Genomic DNA, 21,447 nt, shown 5'->3' with positions numbered 1-21,447 from the left:
TCTTACAAACTCTCACTACTTCATTCAAAAAATCCTCCACCTACAGGTGGCTTCACCAGGCTGTGCGTCACAATTAAAGCTGAAAATAGCGACTATTCTTTGCCTATGCCTACACAAAAATTATCCAAAGCTTGCTTCTTTTTTTTCATGATAATCTTTGTTAATATTTTAAAAATAAATGTCAGCATTTAATCAGAAATCAGAAACAAAACGAAAATGAACAGAAAATTATCCTCTTATATTCATACATGACAATTCATATCAAGACACCTAATTTATTCATATTTATTATTTTAAGTTCAAGTATAGAAAATAAATATTAATAAAATACTTTTGTTCATTCAACGTGTGTACCAAAGCAAACACTGCATACCTAGTATGAATTAATTACTCAACATCTCTTTGAAATCCAAATATTCAAAAAAGGTCCACAATCCTTTTATAATATATTTCTTTTCTCTTTCAGTATATATGCGTTCGTTTCAGGTGGAATGTTTGACATCTGGTTTGTTTTTTTCCACAGTGCTGTTAGGATTTTCTGCTTTAAAACACTGTGGTTCATTAATATTTGTTCATTTCTGTTCTTTTAGATACAAACCCAGTAGAAATGACTTTGGGTCTGGTGGAATTTCTTTTGACATCTCTGCATCTTTTTATTCATATCAGGTTAAAAAATAAGTTATCATGACTACAGACATCTGTTGACTGCTTTTAGGGCCTAACAGTTTGAAACTAATTGAAAAAAGTAACTTGATATCCAGTCTTATTTTGCTCGCTCTCCTGCAGCTCGATGATTGCTCGGCCAGCCTGAGAATCCCTACAGATTTATGCTGTTTGTCTTAAGCTGTCCCAATTAACACCCGTCAACAGGTACCGGCGTTTACACTAGCGCTAAATCAACTCGTGTTTCTCCACCCCTCTAAGCTCCCTAAATGGTTCACACCTCAGTGTGTGTGTAAACACATTCCCGGGAAGCTAAACCACATGGCTTAACCTTAGTTTAGCCCCGCCGAGCCCTGGCTTACCTGCGAGTTTCAACATGATTCGTTTACAGTGCTTTTTAGGTCTGTGGCTGCATGTGGCAGAGAGGAAAGCCTTGGTTTTAATGTGAGATGGGAGTGGAAATGAGACTGACATTTATGTTAATTGTGATTGTCTGTGTTGTAGCAGATGGTTGCTATGAGATTAAAACTGGACAAAAGACAATGCAGTTGAATGCACGCATCTCTAAATAATACAGTATAACCTGTTTACTGGTCAAACACCTGTTTAGGTAATATAATTTTTAGCTACATTAGCACAATCGCATTGGTTTTGACTTGATTATTAATAAGTTTGATTGGAATATTTAGGTTGGTTAAGGGGAAATTTAGGTTCATTCCACACCTTTTTTAAGGATGTCAATTTTGTTAAAAAGTCAAGAAACCTTTTTTTTTTTTTTTTTTTTTTTTTAATCCCATATTTGACTGGAATCAGTGTTGGGTTAATAATGCTAAACAGAAGTGACGCACAGTATTTTTCAGGTTTGGCTTAAATCAATCATGTTTGAGCCTTTAATGTCTGGGTTTAGTTTTCTTGCAGCAGCAAAAACAAACAAGGTTGCACATTTCAGCTTAACATATTTACCATCATGAGTAGGATCCAGCTAGATGGCATTGTAGACCCCCTCCACGAGTCTCCGTCAGGCTGTACTGATGATGTAACCCCCGCCCCTCCAATTCCTCGCAGCCTGACCACACTCAAGCAGAGCAGTCAGAAGAAAAAACGAACCAAGGGCCTAACAAATACATGAAGGTTTGGTTTAACTAAATCCCACAGATAATGGCTACTGTGTCAAAGACTAAAGATAGCGGGGAGGGGTGGTGGTGGTGGTGGATGGAGGGGGAGATTACTCTGGCGTTTTGCATCAGTTGCTTTCTGCTGGGTGGCCCTGCTTGTCAAGAAAAAGAGGGAGAGACGGATGGAAAAGAGAAGGAGAGAAAAGCATTTAACGCGGCACATTGAGAAGAAGAGGGCTCTTAATGCCATCAAAGCAAGGGGAGAAATCAGCCATTAATTTATTCCCGCCCTCAAACACACTCATGCATGCATGCAGGCAGGCATACACAGCGCGCGCACACACACACAAACACGCCATGTACACTCGTTCTGTTGTTTGAGAATTTCTGTAACATCTGGTCCACGCCAGTCCTGCAAACCCACCGAGGACAAGGCTGACAAAATGTTTCCACTGTGGTCCCCATTGTATGTGTGCGTGCTTGCGTGCGTGCGTGCGTGCGTGCGTGTACATGTGTGTGCTCCTTAAATGATTTTTGTGTGGATTGAATTATAGCCCTGACGTGAGGAGAAAATTTTCACCCTAAGATTCAGCAGGAGAGGCAGATGACTGGGCTATTCATTGGCTGATAAGAACTGATGGAGAGGTTAATAAGCTACACACCCAGGTCATCACAGGCTTTTTACTGGGCTACAGAGGAGAAAGGAGGAGGACGACGACGATGATGTGTGTGTGCGTGCGTATATGTGTGTGTGGATTGTCAGGATGGATGGTGTGCATCTCTTGAGAATCTGTACGTTTAACATACCTTTAAAGGGCCTTCAAACTTCAGTCTATCAGACGGAATTACCAAATATTTGACTTTATGCAGGCAGGAAAGCGTGTGCACGCGAGCATCTATGTGTAAGATTCTTCCATGTATAAATGCACAGTGATGTAAAGTGCTCATTAAAGTGTCCTCCTGCTGGAACGGTGACTGCAGTTGACTGACTGAAGTGACTGCAGTTGTTCAGCAGCGGAGCCAGACTGAGCAGTGACTTGTTGCCATTTGCATCATCTCACCATCAAGCATCAGGAGCACAAGCAAATACTGTAGCTGGAAACTATAACTTTGAAGCAATATATGATTTATGTTTTGATTTAATGATGAAATACTTATTTTAAACATTCAAAAAGAAATGCTTTCATTTTGAGTTCAGAAATGTAACATTACTTAACACATCTCTGTGATGTCACTTTGCTCCTCTTGCTCTTATTCACGCACTCTTAGGCTCAATAGTCAGTTGCAGTCAAAACAATTACCGGTTAACCGCTGAGTTCACATAGCCTTGTAACCTTCAGGCGACAAAGCCACTAAAATTAGTTTGTTTATGATCCTGAGGTTTTCTTAAAGGCTCTCTCTGAGTTTACCTTTAAAGTTTCCTTTATCTATCACAGATGCTACAAAGTGTCCTCGTGTGATTAATCGTGTTTTTTAATCACACAAGGAGTTGACCCACCTCATCTCCATCAGTTGATCTGTTTCATCATCACAGAGTCTTTGTCTCAAGGTTTCTGCAGCAATAAATATTTCTACTCTACAAGTGTTAGTCATGATTCTCTGCGTTGTAGTCATTAGAACGTACCCAAATTTCTTTGCTACAGTGGTGGATCCGTTCGTTGTTACAATTAATAATATTAAATAAGTCTTGAATCTCATTTTTTTCTCCATGTAATCTGTCACCTTTATGAAATATATTGCAATATAATTTTAGAAAAACCACCTTTATAAAGAGCTTTACAATGACACTAATTATTAACTCAGTGAAATTGTTACTAATTGTTATTTCAAATGTTATTTCTAATTTTCTTTTTTCTTCAAGCGGTGACACCAAAAGGCAGTGAAAAAATAATCATTGAAGCCTTTTTTTGATAAATTGAACTTAAAATATACTGAAATTGTGGAACTGGAAAACGGAATATAGAATGTTTTGCTGAATTATAGACGTGCCTGTGGTTCAAATATGAGAGCAGGTCGTTCACGAATCAGAAGGTTGGTGTTTCGATCCTTTGAAGTATCGTCAGGCAGGATGCAGAACCCTGATGTGTCCATCAGAGTGTGCGTGTGAATGTGTGTGACTGAGTGAATGTGGCTTGTAGTAAGAAAGCTCTTTGAGTGCCCTTATTGTGTAGAAAGATGCTATGTACATATAGTCTATTTACCATTTACTTAAACATCACTCATATTCTTTAAATTTATCTTAAAAGAGACCTTCAGTACTACCTGCAGTACTCAAAAACATCTTTAGTTTAAGCACAAGCTTACACTAATACACTTATACCTTTTCTGTATGTTTTAATGGTGGGTCAAGCACTGCTGTTATTCCAAACCTAGCTCAGCCTAGTTTTATTTCCCACAATTCCCTTGTGTAACCTGAGGCTAGAGGAAAGCACCCCCCACTAAGATGAAGACAAAACACTCAGGGAAAAAAAACAGACTAATCTGTGTTTCTCTCCCCCAACCTCTTTCCTCTCTCACTGTGCTGTGGATACTCAAAAATACACCTCTGTGACGTTTAAACCGAAACCACAGTACAAGTGTTTTTATGCTTTAAGAAGCACTGGTCAAATCACGTAGGACTTGGTGGATATCAGCCATCAGGAGTTGACCACCAAGGCTCAGCTTGAATAAATGTACCTCATTTAAATCTGTACCCCAATACCTCATTGCTGCCATGTAACGGTGGAGCTAAGGAGTAACGTGAACCAGATACAAATGAGTTTTAACAGATGGAGCTCAAGATGTTTTCCCAGTGATCATCACTTCTGGCATTGAGCTGCTTGATTGAAGAATCTCTCACACTTTGTGTTGTAGCACTGAAGCCTAATAGAAGCCGCCTCCCGAAGGTCCAAGCAAAGGCTCTCATTCTGAGAAAGAGAAAAAGACTCCAAACAGGACCCTAGCATGGGGTCTCTCCGCTCTTCTCTCCCCCTCATACCGACTCTTGTCCCAGGGCTAATAGGGAGGCGCCGCGCGCCTTTCCTGCTCCCTATCACCTACTCACCTTAATAATAAAAGAGAGCCCCCTGTGGAAAGTGGCTAGCAGGAGCTGGTGAAGATCACACTGGTAATAGGATGATGCCTTTTTGCCTTTTGTCATGAGATTATGAACAGGGATAGCCTCTCCTCTCTGCTCCTCCACTCTTCTTTACTCTTCCCACACACAGCTACAGACGTCCTGGAGGGCCCTGTCGAGTTGGAGTGGAGACAGGCGTAACTGAGGCTTTGTTGCTCTGCTTGTATGGTAAAAGGCCCGCTAATGAAATACCTTTTAGGGGGTATCGGCAGGTGAGCTCCCCAATCAGACATTTCAGCAAAAACACACACACAGGCGTACATACACTCACATATTCTCCATCTCCTCTCATCTGCCCCCTCTTGCTATATTAATTACCTGAAGTGCTCCGGCCCTGAAAAAAGCTCTCGATTCTGCCGCGCCTCTCCCCTCTCTTCATCCAACGCGACAGCCACAACGGCCCGAGCTAGCCTAAAGTGGGGCAGGGGGGTGCAACAGAAAAGGAAGGGTGATAATAGTAGTAATGAACACGGTTGACAATAATGAGAAAGGTAATTGAGAAATGGCGTATGGCAGGCCCCCTGATTTTCTTTTTCCAGCCCCAAGCTAAGTGGGGACGAGTTGAAAATCATCTTATTTAGGGCTCAGTTAAATGGTTCGTGTAGCGCGTTGGAGAGTGTGGGGATTTCTGACGCTAAAGCTAAAGTGAGCTGACAAGCATAGAGTGGGTGATACAGCAGCCTAATGGGTTAGGGAGTGTTTAAAGCCGCTGTTGACTTTAGGCTGACTCTGTGTGTTTTTTTTTCCTTTCCCCCCTTTAATTTCTTATTGACATTGAATGGCATGGTCAAAACAGCCTGTGCTGCACTGTTAGGATTATTGTTAAACACCTCAGTGCTTCACTGCTGTTCCTTTCTCTTCCAGTCAGCTCGCTGTGGTTGTTTTCTCCATTTGTATGGATGTGAAAATTCACTCTGCAGGACTGCACATGCTCCAAATGCTCTGTTTGAGCATATCTGTGTTTGATTGTGGCTCAGTTTGTATGCACTCTGCTTCCATCTTATGTTTACTGTAAATCCCTATAACTTGTGTGTGCGTTCGTGGACTCGCATTGCCCGCCTTTCTCTCTCTTGTGTGCATCTTTCTGTTTCCTCCTGGCCTTCTCACCCAGGCTGTGATAGAGACCGGGCGGTCTGGGCTTTAACAGACAGAAGCTGCCTCCACCAGCCCATAGTCTGCCACTCTCTGATAATGTTTATTGATTTGTAGCAGAAACACAATTTGATGGAGATGGGGGAGGGAGGAGAGAGGAGGAGATGCTTCGGGGGTGAGTCGAGGCAGAGTGCATATTTGTGATTGTCACGGCATGGCTGGTTCTCCTAGAAAAAGACTCTGGGAATGGCACTTATTTTGTTCTGATCTGAGCACCTTTCAGCCCCTTTATGTGATCAAATAAAATATGTTTGATTTAAATATTTAAAATTAGACGCTAAAGAAAGTTGAAAGAGGAGAAATTACTTCTCTTGTCCAAATATACTCTTCAGCTGCTGTTCAGTGTGTGAAAATGAAACCTCCTAATATGAGCATTTCATCTCCTCACTCAGTCTATTATGTGAACTCTGTTTGCCAAAGCTCCCATCTGTCCTTAGCTTCTGAGGTAGAGGTGTTTGGAGGTTGCTCTACTGTTGGCTCTGAGGTCAAATGTGTTTACCCAGTGGTGTGTGTTTTGCGTTTGTGTGTGTGTGCATGCGCACATACGTTTCTGTATATTTAGAAGAGTCCACAGAAAAGATTAAAGAGGTGAAGAGTGGCGGATGGAAAGGAAGAAACATGTTAGCAGGATAACATGTTAGGCTTTGACAGTCTGACTCTTCTCCTCCCGCAAACTAGGCTCATCATCAGGACTCCATATTAAAAATTAACCTAAAACAGCATGTGTTATATGAAAATGAATGAAATATATATGAATGAAAATAAAAAGCATGTTTCCACTTATGAAACTTTCTAAAAGAATTTTGCAGCTTTTGGACTCAGGAAACGTTGCAGAATAAATCCCAGGGGGTGGGTGGGTGGGTGTGTGTGTGTGTGTGTGTGTGTGTGTGTGTGAGAGAGAGAGATGCCACAGGCCTCTTTTACTCTTAAAATTATCAGTGAGTGCCTCCTACCTGACCCCCTCAAAAATCAGCTTTTTTTTTCTTTCAAATCTGTTGACATCATGAAAAACTTCGCCATCATATGAAAACTGTCAAAGATACAGGGCCTCAAAATACTTTATGTCATGCCTCTTTTTTTTTTTTTCCCAGAGTGAACTCTCGAGTACACAATTCTGGGTAAAATGCTACCAAATAAATCTTTAGTAATCATGATTTAACTGAAATTGATTCAATATTTTGTTTTTTTAAAAGCTGGCTCTTTTTTGCACTTCTTTAATGGGACCTGATGTTCACTATCATCACCATCAAAGCAAACCAGAAATCTACAACAAAGAGGTACAGCTGTGTTTTTATTGGATTTTTCCTCCTGCTCGGTTTACAGTTCGCAACACCAAGTCAGTTTCACCAGTCACATCCAAACAGGTGTTAAATAGGCAATAATTATTTTATCCAGCATAATTTCGTAACACTCATCCCCTCCTGATCTCCTTTTATTACTGATTATGCTAACAAAACAATCATATGATGAAAATATTCATCGTCATTCAGCAGGCCTGCTGTTGTTCTTCCAACATCAGCATTTTGAAAGATGGGCTTCCCCTGTCAGCATATTGCGTGAAATCAGAAACAAATAATTCTGCAGCCCTGCTTATGATTATGCATCAGATTTAATTAATCTCAGTGCCTCCAAAACTCTGCAGCACCCTACTCCTGCTTCTCCTCTCCCTCTCCCCTACCTTCACCTCTTTTGTAAGTTGTAAAGCAAGCAGTGGTTGACAAATGACACCAGTGGAAAAGGCACGCATTGTGCCTCAGTGTGAGAGGAGGGTTTTTTTCCCTCCTCTTTCTTTTTTTTTCTGAATTTTTACTTTTCTCTATCCGGGGGGAGCAAAAGGAAAGAGGTGAGTGTGAATCGGTTAATGTGTTCCATTCACCAGACCTTATACACAGGTTCAATAAAGCAGGAATCTGCTCTATGAGCTAGGACCCATTGTGCCATTGAGGACACCTAAAAGAGGCCTCGTACAAGACTCCCTTGGAAAAATAGCCCTCAGCACCACTCCAGAGGAGAGGAGAATAGAATAGGAGAGAGCAGGAGGAATCACATGCAGTGGCTAGGCAGTTTGATTCTTACACATCTCACCAGTGTTGTAACATTTGGCGTGCATAGCTTTGAGTACATCTTTGACTTCAGTGTTACTCTAATTTTCAGAAATGGAGAGAAGCGTAAGCTTCAGATGTGACGCTTTTTATGGGTAAACCTGAATTTGAGAGCTCCCTAAACTCTCCTGCTTACAAGCTTCACTCTGTCCTTCCCTGTCTCCTTTCCTAACAAGACACTCCTCTCCTCACATTAATTAAATCAAGTCTTCAGTAGGCTACTTACACACAATTCCCCCCCTCCCTCCGGTCCTCGGCACAAACCTCTCTGATTAGGCCGGCCCCTGTCATGCATATTCACATCACTGCCATGACAGCCTTTTAACGAGCTCTTACCTAATCACAGGAAACAATGTTCATCCTGTTCTTTTTATTCCTCCTTCTCTCATTTTCTTTCATGTGTCTTTGGCTTTCTTCTTCCCCCGATCCCCGCTGATATCAGACGGGCTTGACGCTCGGATGGAGAGAACGATGGGGGGAGATGCACAAGTGCAGCTCTGCCCTAAATAAACCGCAATTGAGAAAGTGACTTGAACACAGAAGAGAAGTTCAGCTCCATCTCCTCCCTTCCCCTCCTCTTCTTTCTCCTCCTCCTCCCTGCCTTTTTATATGTCCGATAGACAAATTGGATTAGCAGCTATTGGATTAAATGACAAAATGGTGGGATAAGGACTGAGATGAACATGCTGTGATCACAGCTTTTAATGTGTTTCTCTTTCTGTCGCATTCATTTTCCTCGGTTATCCAAGCTGCTTCCTTCAAGGCACAGAAGTTTCTCCAGGGAAGAACAAATGCAGGACACCCTGCTCATCCACTTACTGCAATTTATATGAATTAGAATGAACATCTCATGTGCAAATACTGCACATGTTGCTGTTTGAAGCCATTGATCACAATAATGAAACAGAAAATACATTTTTCTCTTTCACAATAATCAAAGAGAAAAAATTATTTTAAGTATTAGTTGCTGAGAGCAGTTAACATTAGCAGCCCTCTTTTCTTACAGATTAACTTCATAATTAAATTTGTAATTTGTTGCAAAGATTCTTTTATGTTGTGACTTCTGCTTTCTCCACAGCGGTGGCTAAACTAAACAACTGACATCGTTGCAATCTCAGGAAAATAAAGAGCAGCCCCATACATCTGCATACATTCCTATTTTCAGCATTTTCATTGTGACTAATCTGTTTTGGTCTTTTTGTCGCTCTGTAGTCCTAGGGTTAACATCGATCACTGGTTTGAGAGGGAGATGCAAATCCCCGAAGCATCCAAGTAGATCCGTCCTCTGCTGCGACCGCTTGCAAATAAGAGAGCAGCTAAAAGAAGCTAAACTACACACCGATAATTTAAAGCTAAAGTTATCAGTAATTGCAGGTTTAGTGCAGCTTCTGGTTTGATGTTTTAGTCACCAATTAAAAATACAGTGAAGCCAGTTAAAGTCAATTAACGTGTACTCACTAAGACTAATGCTAAAGCATGAATTTTGTACATTTAGCACATGGCAGCATGGCGCTCTTAATTCAAAGCAGCTCAGGCCAACAGCAGCAGCAGTTTGACCACCTCGGGGTGAGTTTCATTATTCCTATCAACACTGAATGGAACATTGGCCAAGATTGCTATCTTAATCTTATTTGGCTATAGAGGCTGCCTTTGTACCCGCCTTTTTTTTTCCCATTTCTTTCTGCATTTCTCTCTCACCCAAACACACAGTGACCTATGCTAACCAGCCTTGTCTTCATGCCTCGAGGATAGCAGCCTCCCTCCACACACGGCAGTTGGTGTCATTGTATCCTGGTTGCGTTTCTGCGAGAAGCCGGGAGTGGAACAAGAGAAGAGGAAGACAGGCAATCAGATAGAGGGGTTGTTGGGATATGTCTATCAGTTGTATCTCAGCTCTGTGTGTGTGAGTTGATTGTATCTTGTGTGTTTCTCACTAGCACAGCTGCATTGATAGCTGAGGTAACACTAAGGATGATATTAATGGCGATAAACCTTGTGCATTTTCATCACTAACCCTTTGATGTCCCCATCACACACTGTACCAACGCCAAATTCATTGCTTCGGTCTCACTGGAGTTGGCCTGTTTCTGCTCTGCCCTGCTCTGTGTTGAGCACTAAGAAGTGGCGTGTAAGGCGAGCAGCAAGACCCAGAATGCACCCTGCCAAACTGCCAGATGCTTTGATCCAAGATGGCCCCCTGAGAGCCAGCATGCATCCACAGTGTCTCAGAGCCAAGGCTGGATTCGCAGACACAGTGTCAGTGGTGACTGCCAAGGATATTTACACCATTTGTTTTCATACACCACCACATTCAGCAGTCTGTTGTCACTATAAGCATATGGCTTTCTATGGAGCAAAGATGTTTTTAGAATGTGCTGCACCAGTGGGAATCAAACCCCCAATCATGAAACTGAAACGACCATCACTTTTACGTTTAAGATGACGGTATCGCGTACAGTTGTCTTGTTAATTCAGTCGTATCGAGTAGTCAAGCTAGTAGAAAACTATTTAAATAATCTGAATACTTTTCAATAATTCATTAAATGCAATTGGCCTGTAAAATTACAATGTAGTTATATAACTTTTTATTTTTTAAAGGCTCTTCCCCCAACAGCTCAAAAACTATAATTAAAGGTATAGTAAAACATAATTTCCCCATGCTTAATTGATTAAAAAGGGGTTTAGCGCCCACCTATAACAATAAATCTGCGCCCAGTCTGTCTCTTTAAGAGTCAGGTAGGATCTAGAGGTCGGAGGTGGATGCTGAGCAGCTGTCGAGTCTCCTGCCTCCATCCCTCCATCCCCTGACTCACCTGCTCGCCTTTATTTCCTCCTCCACTCCCTCCCTCGTTCCAGTCATCCCATTTTGCTTTCACATTCAATATCCCCCCCCCTCCTCCTCCTCATCTCTCCCTTTTCTCCTTCCTTCTACCCTTTTCTCCTCCCTCTTCTACCACCTTTTCCTCTGACCTCCCTGCCTTCCTCTCCCCTCGCCTCCCCTCCCTCCTTTCATAAAATGTGGCTGTTGGTTGGCTGGTAGCAGCTGGCTGGCTAGCGGTGGGGGATATAGCTTTATAATCCCCTCTCGTCTTCCAGCCCGCCTCGCCACAATGTCACAGGAGCTTAATATTTGCCATTATTATTTGCTTGTTTTATTTGACTTCGAGGCAGCACAATGACCTGTCAGCGCCGGCTTTATCCCCCCTCCGAGTGTCGTCCATTTCAAAGTTGACTACAGTAATCCACGAGCCCGTGATTCCGCTAAATCCTGAAGCTTTCTTTCATTCGCTTGGTTTTTTTGGGGGGGGGTTTTTTGCTTGCTTTCTTTCATTTTCCCTTCCCGCTCCCTCCTCCTAAATGAAATTACATACATCTGCTGGCTCAGAGTATCACAAATGTCCACACATTCACCGGTGTCCACACACATCCACGCGTTTGCCTTTTGTCATCAGTGACGCAGTGGCCCGATGCTCCCACTGCTGCAATGAACACTGGTGTGTGTGTGTGTGTGTGTGTGTGTGTTTGTGTTTGATGGAAAAATTTCTTTCTTTCTTATTTTCTTGTCTCCTAAGAAGCAAAGTTATTTATTTACAGCTTCTCATCAAATAAATGATATAGTGGTTACAGCTACAATACTCAGACAATAAATGTTGGAAATCTTCTTAAAACCGTTGCTGCATTTACCACAGTGAATGGAAGGATTCATATCGCCGCTGCAGAGTTAAACGGGACCTTATGGATTATCGCCGCTGACACTGTTCAGCTGACCTCGAGATTCGATAAAGAATAAATAGCATTTTAATTTATAACACGTGAGAGATTATTAAAACAAACCAAGCAGAAAGAGATGCTTAGTAGTATTATTTTATGGAAATCTAGTTTTAATTTTATTGATTATCCATTCCTTAAAAAAAAGTAGTCATAACATTTAAAGATTTACCTTTAAAGTAATAGTCTTTTTTACTCACAAATAAATTGTGAATTTGTAGAATTATAGTAAATAATTATTTTACTGGTAGCATTTTGCATCTTTATTATGTGTTTATTAATCATCACTGCTGAGACTGTTGTTATTTTTGTTCCTGCTCAGTGAGGCCATCCTGATTCCCAGGGTGTCAAATACTGCAGTTTAATCAAAGCCTCTGGATCCTGAGAGACACGCCTGAGGTGTCTTTTCACTTTGGTTTGGTGTAAAACCTTACAGTGTAATCATTACAGGATGAAAATTGGAGCAAAAGCCTGGGATTAAACAGACCTACATGAATTTACAGCATAAATACACCTGCTCATTATCTTTGCCACACCTGGTCCAAAATAGCCCCACTTAGTTGCCTGAAGATGCACTAAACAGTATCTAGAAAGTTTTATAAATAGGTTCCAAATTTACACTAACCATCCTGCTAATGTTCAGACTATTATCCTGTTTCCAAATTTAATTCATTCCAGAAATATTAAATAACTTTTCGTGCATGTTTTTGGGCCGTACCTGAAAATCCTGTTGATCAACCCTTCCTCTGTAAGCATTTAACACCTGAGAGCTTCAATGAGCTGTCATTTGGCAGTTTCTGGTTTGAGCGTCATCACAGGTTCCAGTATGTTTAAAACCTTACGATTATGTGGTTTTAGTACACGGAGGCCAGCAGATGCACAGTGGGAGTCAAACTCCACACCCAGGCAGCTGGTCTTTATTCCAGGTCAAACACGATGGAGGCTGTCACTGTTACCTGGCTAACATTTGAAGCTTTCGATTCGACGTGCTTTGTCTGTATCAGTTGTGCGCATCCCATTGTACCTTGTAAGTAAGTTACAGCATAGAGCTTTAGCCCCAGGCGTGGGCAAAGCTTACATTAGCCATGCATCTGAGCCTCACTAGCTCTCTGTGTGTGTTGAGCAGGTATTACACTAAGCAGTAGAGAGTCCCAGAGACTTTTTTTTTTTTTTTTTTTTTGAAGGCCTGCTGAGTGATGGGATATGTATTGCCCTACAGTGAGAGGCTTCACTCTGTAAAGGCGCTCGACGGTAATCGCAGAGTTAATCCCGCCCCGGTTGAAGCCGTATTGACGTTGTGAAGGCATGGTGTGAAGTAGGTGAATGTTTACACAGGGAACATAAGCGAGGAGAGTATTTACACCCACACATGAATATCTGGTGGACACACTGACTCTGCGGGGGCAGCAGCTCCGTCATTTATCTGCCTCATCGCTTTTCATGTGCATATGCTGGTGTACACGGCGTGCTGTAATTTTTATGTCAGGTTCAATCCACTGTAAAAAAACAAAACAAAAAAAAAACAAAAGCAAAAGAGCAACGTGTTATTCTTGAAACATTTCCTGTAACGTGTGTATCTGCTGGTTTATTTATTGGTGTGTTTCTGTGCTCTTTCTAGGCAACAACAAGGAGGAGGAGGAGGCCATGATGCAGGAGTGGTTCATGCTGGTCAACAAGAAGAACGCCCTCATCAGGAGACAGAACCAGCTCTCTCTGCTGTGCGTACTGTTCTTCCTCTCTGTCGCCTCGTCTTTGCTTCCATTTTAATTTCTCACATGTCAAATTAAAGCAGCTGAGAAGCGTTTTAAACCTGCTCCTCGAGCTTTAGATCAAGCTCGTCTAAGCTGCACGGGGCAGGAGTGTCCTCTCCACTCCATTCACCCCATCTCTGTCTATCCACTCATTGATTTACATGCAGAAAGGGATATAAAATCAATAGAAATGTGGCGATCGCTACTCTATCTGCAGTCTCTTTGTATGTGGTCAGCTGCGACAGGTGGAGACACGCGCTGCCTTTTTTTCTTCATTTGCGGCTGTAGGGATTTCAAAGTGTGCAAGTGGAGGAGAGCCTGAAGTATTCATAATCACATTATATCGTGGGAAAGGAGAGGCTTTTAAAGTGGCCAATTGACAGAAGGGCTGATTATTAGCCCTTTCTGTTCTCTCTTTGTGGAGGCAAAGAGAAAACGGCGCCTGTGAAGGACAAATTCTATTAGGGGCCGAATTAGCTCATTTTTTAATATGGCTGAAAGAGGAAAGAATTCAATTTGTGCTGCGGGTGGCAGATAGATCCACACAGGGCCACGCTTGCATATACACATCTACTCCCTCATCTTCTGTTTTTAATGCATTTTCACCCCCACCCCCCAAACTCCGCTCCTTATTTCCCTTTTTCTATCCTTACACATACACACACAGACACACACCTTCACCCAGGGCTGTGCACTATGAGTATCAGTTATGTGCAGTAGATTAATGCGAAGCCAGAGAAGGTTCGGGCGAGTGGCCGAATCGATGTTTATTGCAGGTTTCTTTAAGTACTTAATGATTTAGTCATTAACATATTGATGAACTTTGTGTGTGTGTGTGTTTCCCGTCTCCCCTCTTTCTAACTTGCCACAGGGAGAAAGAGCACGATCTGGAGAGGCGTTTCGAACTGCTGAACAGAGAGCTGAGAGCCATGCTGGCCATCGAGGGTAAGACACACACGCAGAGGGAGGCTGCACACGCGTACATTAAACTCTTAATTTTGTAACTTTAGATGCATTTTAAACAGCAGTTTTCACAGCTGAGGAGATTATGTAACAAGTAAAGTAAAACAACCAGGAGCTCACTTTACTCTCTCTTTCCTAAATCTTCCTGAAATTTACCAGAACATCTGCATAGTTTAATTACTTCCCAAATGAGTCCTGCAGGAGACCGGCAGCAATAGTTGAAGTTCATTTTCCATTTCGTAGTGAGGAGGGTAAAATCGACTGTCGAGGTCGCTTGAGTTCGAGTAAAGTGGTTGGTGTCTCTTCTTCTGAGTCCTTTCTACGTGGCGTCCGCCCGTTAGCGGGGGCCAGCCTTCATCGGGAGCCTGAAGCAGGGTGATTTGAATTCTGCTTCGGCTTGATGAGGATTAAGATGCGAGCTTGCGAGGGATTTCACTCCCAGATACTTGATCAATGCTATCTGTTTCTCAGCCAGACCCGACTAGCCGATGCCTGATGTGGAATCTGACCACAGCTGCATTCAGTGTTTGCAATGTTAAAAAAAGAAAAGAAAGAAATGCAGTTATATTGTTGAAAGCTTGTTAACTACACCGCAGCCAGAAAAGCAGCCATTGTGTCGTATCAAAGTTGTCAGAGGGCCATGGAAGTTTAATCCCCTTCGACTGCGTCCTCTTTGGCAAAATGAACCTTTCGCCAATCAATGCTAATTGATTTTGCCATTCGACATTGACCAGCACCACCCCCTTCTCACAAACCACCCCCTTTCTCCTCGCGGCCTTCGGACACCCATTGTAATTTCACCGGGCACCTGATAAGCTACCTGGTCCATAATAAATCAATTCTAATTAGCAAAAGAGGAGATGGTGGGGGGGGGGGGCAGACACGCGTATCCAAAGCGGCGCTGCAGCCGGCACCACGCTGCCTGCGTTCAGCTTGATTTCCTCCCTCTCTCCGGCCGCTTTATTTATTTTTATTTATCGAGCTCCTGCTGGAGTCGAATGGGAGGATTTCGCTTTTTCTGCTTCACATAACGGAGTGTGTGTTTGTATCAGCGAGCCTGCTTTAAGCACGCGTGTGTGTGCATTGTTTTGAGCTGTGTTTTTGTCTTTGTCTCGTGTGTGTGTTGTGGATTCATATGGCTTGCGCGCATGTGGATGTGAGAGCAGAGATAGTGTGTGACTCGAGGTGGAGAGGTGGTGTGTGCCGTGTCACCGCCGTCCTCTCTGCCTTCATGTGGACTTGTTGGATTTGCAGCTGACTAACTTATCAGCGGCCTTATTTTCCTCCCTCAGGGAGGCACTTAACATTCAGAGGCTCTGCCTTTCTCTCGCAGCCACAGATAGTTGTCAGCTGCTGGGAAGAAAGGTGTGTGTGTGTCTGTTGGTCTCCATTTGCCTGCGTCTGTGAGTTTACATCTCACAGGTGTGTTTCCACCTTTGGTTGTGTGTGTGTGTGTGTGTGTGTGTGTGTGTGTGTGTGTGTGTGTGTGTGTGTGTGTGTGTGTGTGTGTGTGTGTGTGTGTGTGTGTGTGTGTGTGTGTGTGTGTGTGCGCGCGCGTCTCCCCAGCTCTTATTTGGTGCTTGGGCAGGTCCATTGAGCGATGGTTGGGCGTGCGAATAATTGCTGATTTGGTTGGCCAGTCGATGACACAGAGAGAGAGAGATGACTCAGAGTGAGAGAAGAAACACACCTGCCCTCACACACACACGCCCTGCTGAGAAAAATATATACCTGCACTGAATCAAGCGCACCTCTCCCTCTCAGCTGACACACATGCTGAATCACACACACATTGTCAGGTCAGTGTGAAGACCTGAAGTTTCTGTCTTCGTCTTTTTGTGTGAAAAGATGTTAAATATCTGCTGATTTACCGTCCAGCTGCGGCAGATGTGGGTAATATTTGTAAGCAGTTATAGAGAAAGGAAAATCCTGTGAGTAGTCTCTGCAGTGATGTAGACATTTAAGGGTTTGATGAAAGTTAAAGGCAGGAGATTATAAGTTAAGCCGCTCGGCCTCCTCTGTTCTGAGGCAAAGGTTTGACTCGTGATGTTTTATTCCACGTTTGTGAGGCTGACGTAAGCTTACTGGGACAGTCGGGTACAAGAGGACAAGGAGGAGGGGAGGAAGAAAAGAAAGAGGGGAAGCTTTGAGGGGGAGAAGACGATTCATCTGAAATCAACTTTGAAGCCGATATTCTGCAAAAGGACAAATTCTTCTCAGATTTTTGTTTGTTTGAGTTAGAAGATCTTAACGGAGCAGTGATTCCTGATGTAGTGAAAAGGCACAATGTAGAAACATTAAAGTCACACAAAGGGGGAGAGAGAGAGGGGAGGAAGGGAGGGGCTAGTTTGCAGGGCTACAGCTGCAGGATTCACTACAGTGCCAGGTATTTTTCCTGCACTTTGGATCTCAGCACATATTAACTGATAAATACAGAACAACTAATGGTCTAGTGCGACCCTAAGCAATGCTTTGTCTAACTGAATAAAGAAAGAACTGTATATTTAGATGATTTCATATCAGCACACAGCAGTGCAGTATTTTACACATTAGTGCATCACAAACCTTTAAAAAACAATAGATCAGCACAATAATCGCAATACATGTAAAATTTAAGATGTTAGAGTGAATTAACAAGGTCGTCACTGTACGTCTGTTGTTTTTGTTTAAATTGAATGTGTCATCTGTACATGAGGAATATTCAGAATACATTTTTACAAAAGCACTCAAACATAATTTGGTAACTGATGCTGACTCATCTTTGGACATCAAGTGTCTGCCTCGAGGTTTCTGCAGCAGTAAATCTACTCTAGGTCTGTTAACCATGATTCACTGCGTAAAATCACAACGCAGCGATCACAAGTGGAAAATTATAATCAAACCAAAGCCAGTATTCTTAACAAAACACTCCTATAAGTAATAAATAAATCCACGTAGTTGCATTTCCCTGCCACAGCACTGGGCCAATCCCTGTAGTAAAATATGAAAAGTTGTAAGGAACGATTTTCATGATTAAAAATATCCCAACAACATCTATAAATGACCCCAGTCTGACACGTGAAGGTTAACAGCACAGAGGTCTTGACTTGAGGTGGGCCTTTGCATCATTAAAGCATCCAAACATCAGTCGGTGTAAGATAAAAATGCTCCGTAACTGAAGTTTAAAGCAGCTTGACATTAAAACGGTGTTCAAGGTTTGATTAAATGTGCAGAATAAAACGGTCAGGATCAGGGCCGAGGCTTCCAGGCCCCTGTTGATGTCGTTTATGAGCATGCTCAGTGATAACCACCTCCTTGTATCGTCTTGGTGTGATGCCAGGCGGGGAAATGCCATCTGTATGCCATGCTCTCATCTCCCTGCCACAAAAATTGATCCACTATGCCCTCTTTATCTGCTTACCGATTCACACCTATGTACGCACACACGGAGCGGCGTCTTGGCTTCCTTCGAGGGCCCGTGTGTGTGTGTGTGTGTGTGTGTGTGTGTGTGTGTGTGTGTGTGTGTGTGTGTGTGTGTGTGTGTTTTTAAAGTGGACGCCCTCTCGCCATCTAAAAGGGATTTATGCATAGCTGGGTCCCAGAGTTGTTTTTTTTTCTTCTTCTCTCCCCTTGTTATGGTTTGATATGATAAGCTTTTTTATATGTTTAAAATCAATATGTAATCCTATGCAGGAGCTTATCCCTCTCCACACCCCCGACACACACACACACCCACCCACCCACCCACAGCCCATTTGTAAATCTATTTGGGCTTTGTAACACATCGGGACAGCGCACTACAGACCCTGATTGATTAGGTGCACTTTAGAATCCGATCACATGGGCAACTTTTGATGATGTCGCCAACTCTTTCAGGCTTGCACACTGACTGAAGAGGCCGATAGCAACAGGCTTCGTTCCACGCGTCGCCGGGCTCGAGTTTTGGCGAATTCAGAAGACCAGTGTGTTTAATTATCTATTCACAGCTCGGGTGTTTGTGTAGGTTGAAGTGCGTCCACGCTTGAAGTTTAATATTCGCATCGTCTCCAGCTGTTTTAACTTGGTGTTTATGTCGAGGACAGGTGCCACCTGTAGTGAAGCTAACGTGGTATTACATGCTGCTAATCGGCACATGAGGCTGAACAGATGCTGAAAATGTTCACATTCATGCCTGGAAAGAAATTACAGCTTTTTAAGAGATGTAAAATCTTTCCTGTGGTTCAGCCTGCTTCACACAGGTGGAAAACCACTTGATTGTTGTATCTACCGTGATGTTCTCAGTCTTCTGCTGGACACGTAGACCAGAAAACTACAATTCTGAATGTTTTTATGGCAAACAGACACAATGAAGCTAAGCCAAACTTTCTCACCTGATACTCACCCAGAGGCTAAAGGCAGTAAATCCTGTAAATTGGTAGCTGCCGTCAGCATGTTAAATAGTTTATGAGCCATCAAGTTATAAAGGTTCAAGTTGTGTTTAAATGTGTTAAGGGCAGGTTTGTCCTCTTGTAGATAAATTTACCTCCTTGCATGTTGCATGAGGCAGGAAACACCGCTTCACAAAGGTTTGCACTACTAGAAATATTCAGCGTGTTTTAGGTGGTAGAGCACACCTGACATACACTCATGGAATTAAGGACAATATTAGCTACTTTGTCCACACGTCTGAACAAAAAAGCATCACACAAACTTTGGGAACCTGGGTAAAGTCTGGAAAGGTTCAGGGGTGGAGTGCATGTGTGGAAAATGGCTTCAGAAGCTAACAAGAAAGGCCCTCCCCCATTCAAGTTCAAGGTTCAAGGTTCTTTATTTGTCACATGCATAGTTATACAAGTATAACACACAGTGAAATGTAGCCTGACACGCTCCTCGACATGTGCAAAAATTGGGGGGGGTGTAGAGGAAGAACATTATATATATATATATATATATATATATATATATATATATATATATATATATATATATATATATATATATATATATATATATATATACAGACATATAGTATATACACTGGGTGAATGTGCAGTAGTAGCAGCAAGCAGGTGAATTCTGTACATTAATATGAATAGACATCTGACTATTTTACAGGATAGGCAATATAAACATATTTAAAATTAAAGGAATTGAAATGTACATTGTGCCTTGGTTTAGTGTCTGGAAGAGTCCTATCTCAGTCAATTATAGATGATGTGAGAGGGCGGGTGTGTGTGTTTAGGGCACGGATGGCTTGGGGATAGAAGCTCCTCTTGAGTCTCTCTGTCCTTGCCCGGAAGATGCGGAACCTTCTACCAGATTGCAGAAGTTGGAACAGTTTGTTGCCAGGATGGGACGGGTCCTTCAGTATCTGCGCTGCTCTAGTCCGGCATCTCCTGGTGTAGGTGTCCTGAAGCGGGGGGAGAGCAATCCTGCAGCAGCGTTCTGCTGTACGGATCACTCTCTGGAGAGCTTTTTGGTCCTTCACACAGCTGTTCCCAAACCACGATGTCATGTTCTGTGTGAGGATGCTTTCATACTGCCTTTCCTGAGAGAAAAGGTGGACTGGTACTCTTTTACACGCAGCTTCCCTAAACGTCAGGTCCCTACAGGAGTAAATCACATAGATGGGCAGATTAAGTCACATGCAGTTATGCAGTCATCTCTTGGCCAAGTAGAGGATGAACTGCTCTGAAACTGCAATATAAACTTTTTTCCTTTATATTCGAACCTCAACAAAAGCAATCTTAGTAATTTAGAGAGAACTTTTGTCTTGCAATTTTTAGCCTTTGTGTTTGTTGCTTTTTAGCTGTTTTTTAATTATCAGTCCCCTTCCCCCCCCCCTCTCTCTCTGATGACACTTGGATTTCAGCCGAAATCAGCTGTCAGGGCCTAAAGAGGACGAGGGGGGGTAAAAAAGCAAAGAAATGAAGGTGAATAAATTGTATTTTGGTGTCCGTGTCCAAAAAAGCTGCGATTGAAACCCTCCGATGTGATGTCGCCGTATTTTGGTATAAAACAGAAAAAGAGGCAGCCAGACGGACTCGGATGCATGAAGGGCGGCCTCGTCCCGCTTTGAGAGAACGAGGCTTTGGACCGGTTTGCTCTCTTGAATAAATTTAGCGTCGGGGATAGCGAGCAGGGAGAGAAGAGGGGGGTGTTCATGGGGATTTGAACCAGCGCATTCTTGTGTGCCTTGTGCAGATTCACATGGTTACCACTGGCGTGCACGGTGAGAGTTATCTGAATACGCACCCACCGTGTGAGTTGTACACACTCCTAAGTCTTTAACCTCCCTCTCCCACTCTCTTATGGAGGGGGGCGTGGCTTACATGGGGGGGGGAGGGTGGTCTGAGTGGCTGCAGGCTGTTTTGTTTGTTCCTGCGTCTCTGGTTACCCAGCCTGCCCCGCTCTGGTGTTGCCTGGTCACGTCGCTCATCGGCTCTTTTTATTGTTTACCTTCCTAATGAGGGGGGCGGGACTCTGAGACATGTGATTGACAGCAGTGAGCTCACTCATGGGTCCCCTTCCCCTCCCATGCACACCCCGGGTCCAGCAGGTCTTTGGCTTTTTGGCTGAGAAATCCTTTGAAGGAGATTAAAAAATAAAAAATAAAAACCACCTCGTTCGTCGTGAACCCTCCTCTTCTGAGAGAGGATTGTGGGAGATTTATGGCATACATTCCTGTCTCAGTTATCTAAAGCTGATGACTCACCCAATATTCCCCACACTTTGTTCTGATTCTTCCTAAAGAACCACATGTTTAAAAATAAATAAATAAAAGGAGCAACAAATCCTCGAGGTGCAGATTCAGACATATTTTGAAGTATTTGTTAACTCCTGAACAAAAACCAGAAGAG

General features: G+C 42.8%; 1 protein-coding gene across 5 annotated transcripts in view; it reads left to right on the top strand.

Moving 5' to 3' along the window:
• ehbp1 (EH domain binding protein 1) overlaps nt 1–21,447 on the top strand; it is a 162,862-nt gene that overhangs the window by 138,348 nt on the left and 3,067 nt on the right. For all 5 annotated transcript variants that reach the window (XM_080288053.1, XM_080288055.1, XM_080288054.1 and 2 more), the window contains 2 exons: nt 13,534–13,633; nt 14,538–14,611. In XM_080288053.1, the coding sequence (XP_080144179.1) occupies nt 13,534–13,633; nt 14,538–14,611 (174 nt within the window). The remainder of the gene's footprint in view (nt 1–13,533; nt 13,634–14,537; nt 14,612–21,447) is intronic.

Source organism: Astatotilapia calliptera, chromosome 13 (assembly GCF_964374335.1).
Source record: "Astatotilapia calliptera chromosome 13, fAstCal68.1, whole genome shotgun sequence".
Classification (NCBI taxonomy): Eukaryota; Metazoa; Chordata; class Actinopteri; order Cichliformes; family Cichlidae; genus Astatotilapia; species Astatotilapia calliptera.
The sequence above is the reverse complement of the archived record's forward strand: the minus strand, read 5'-3'. Positions and strand labels throughout refer to the sequence as shown.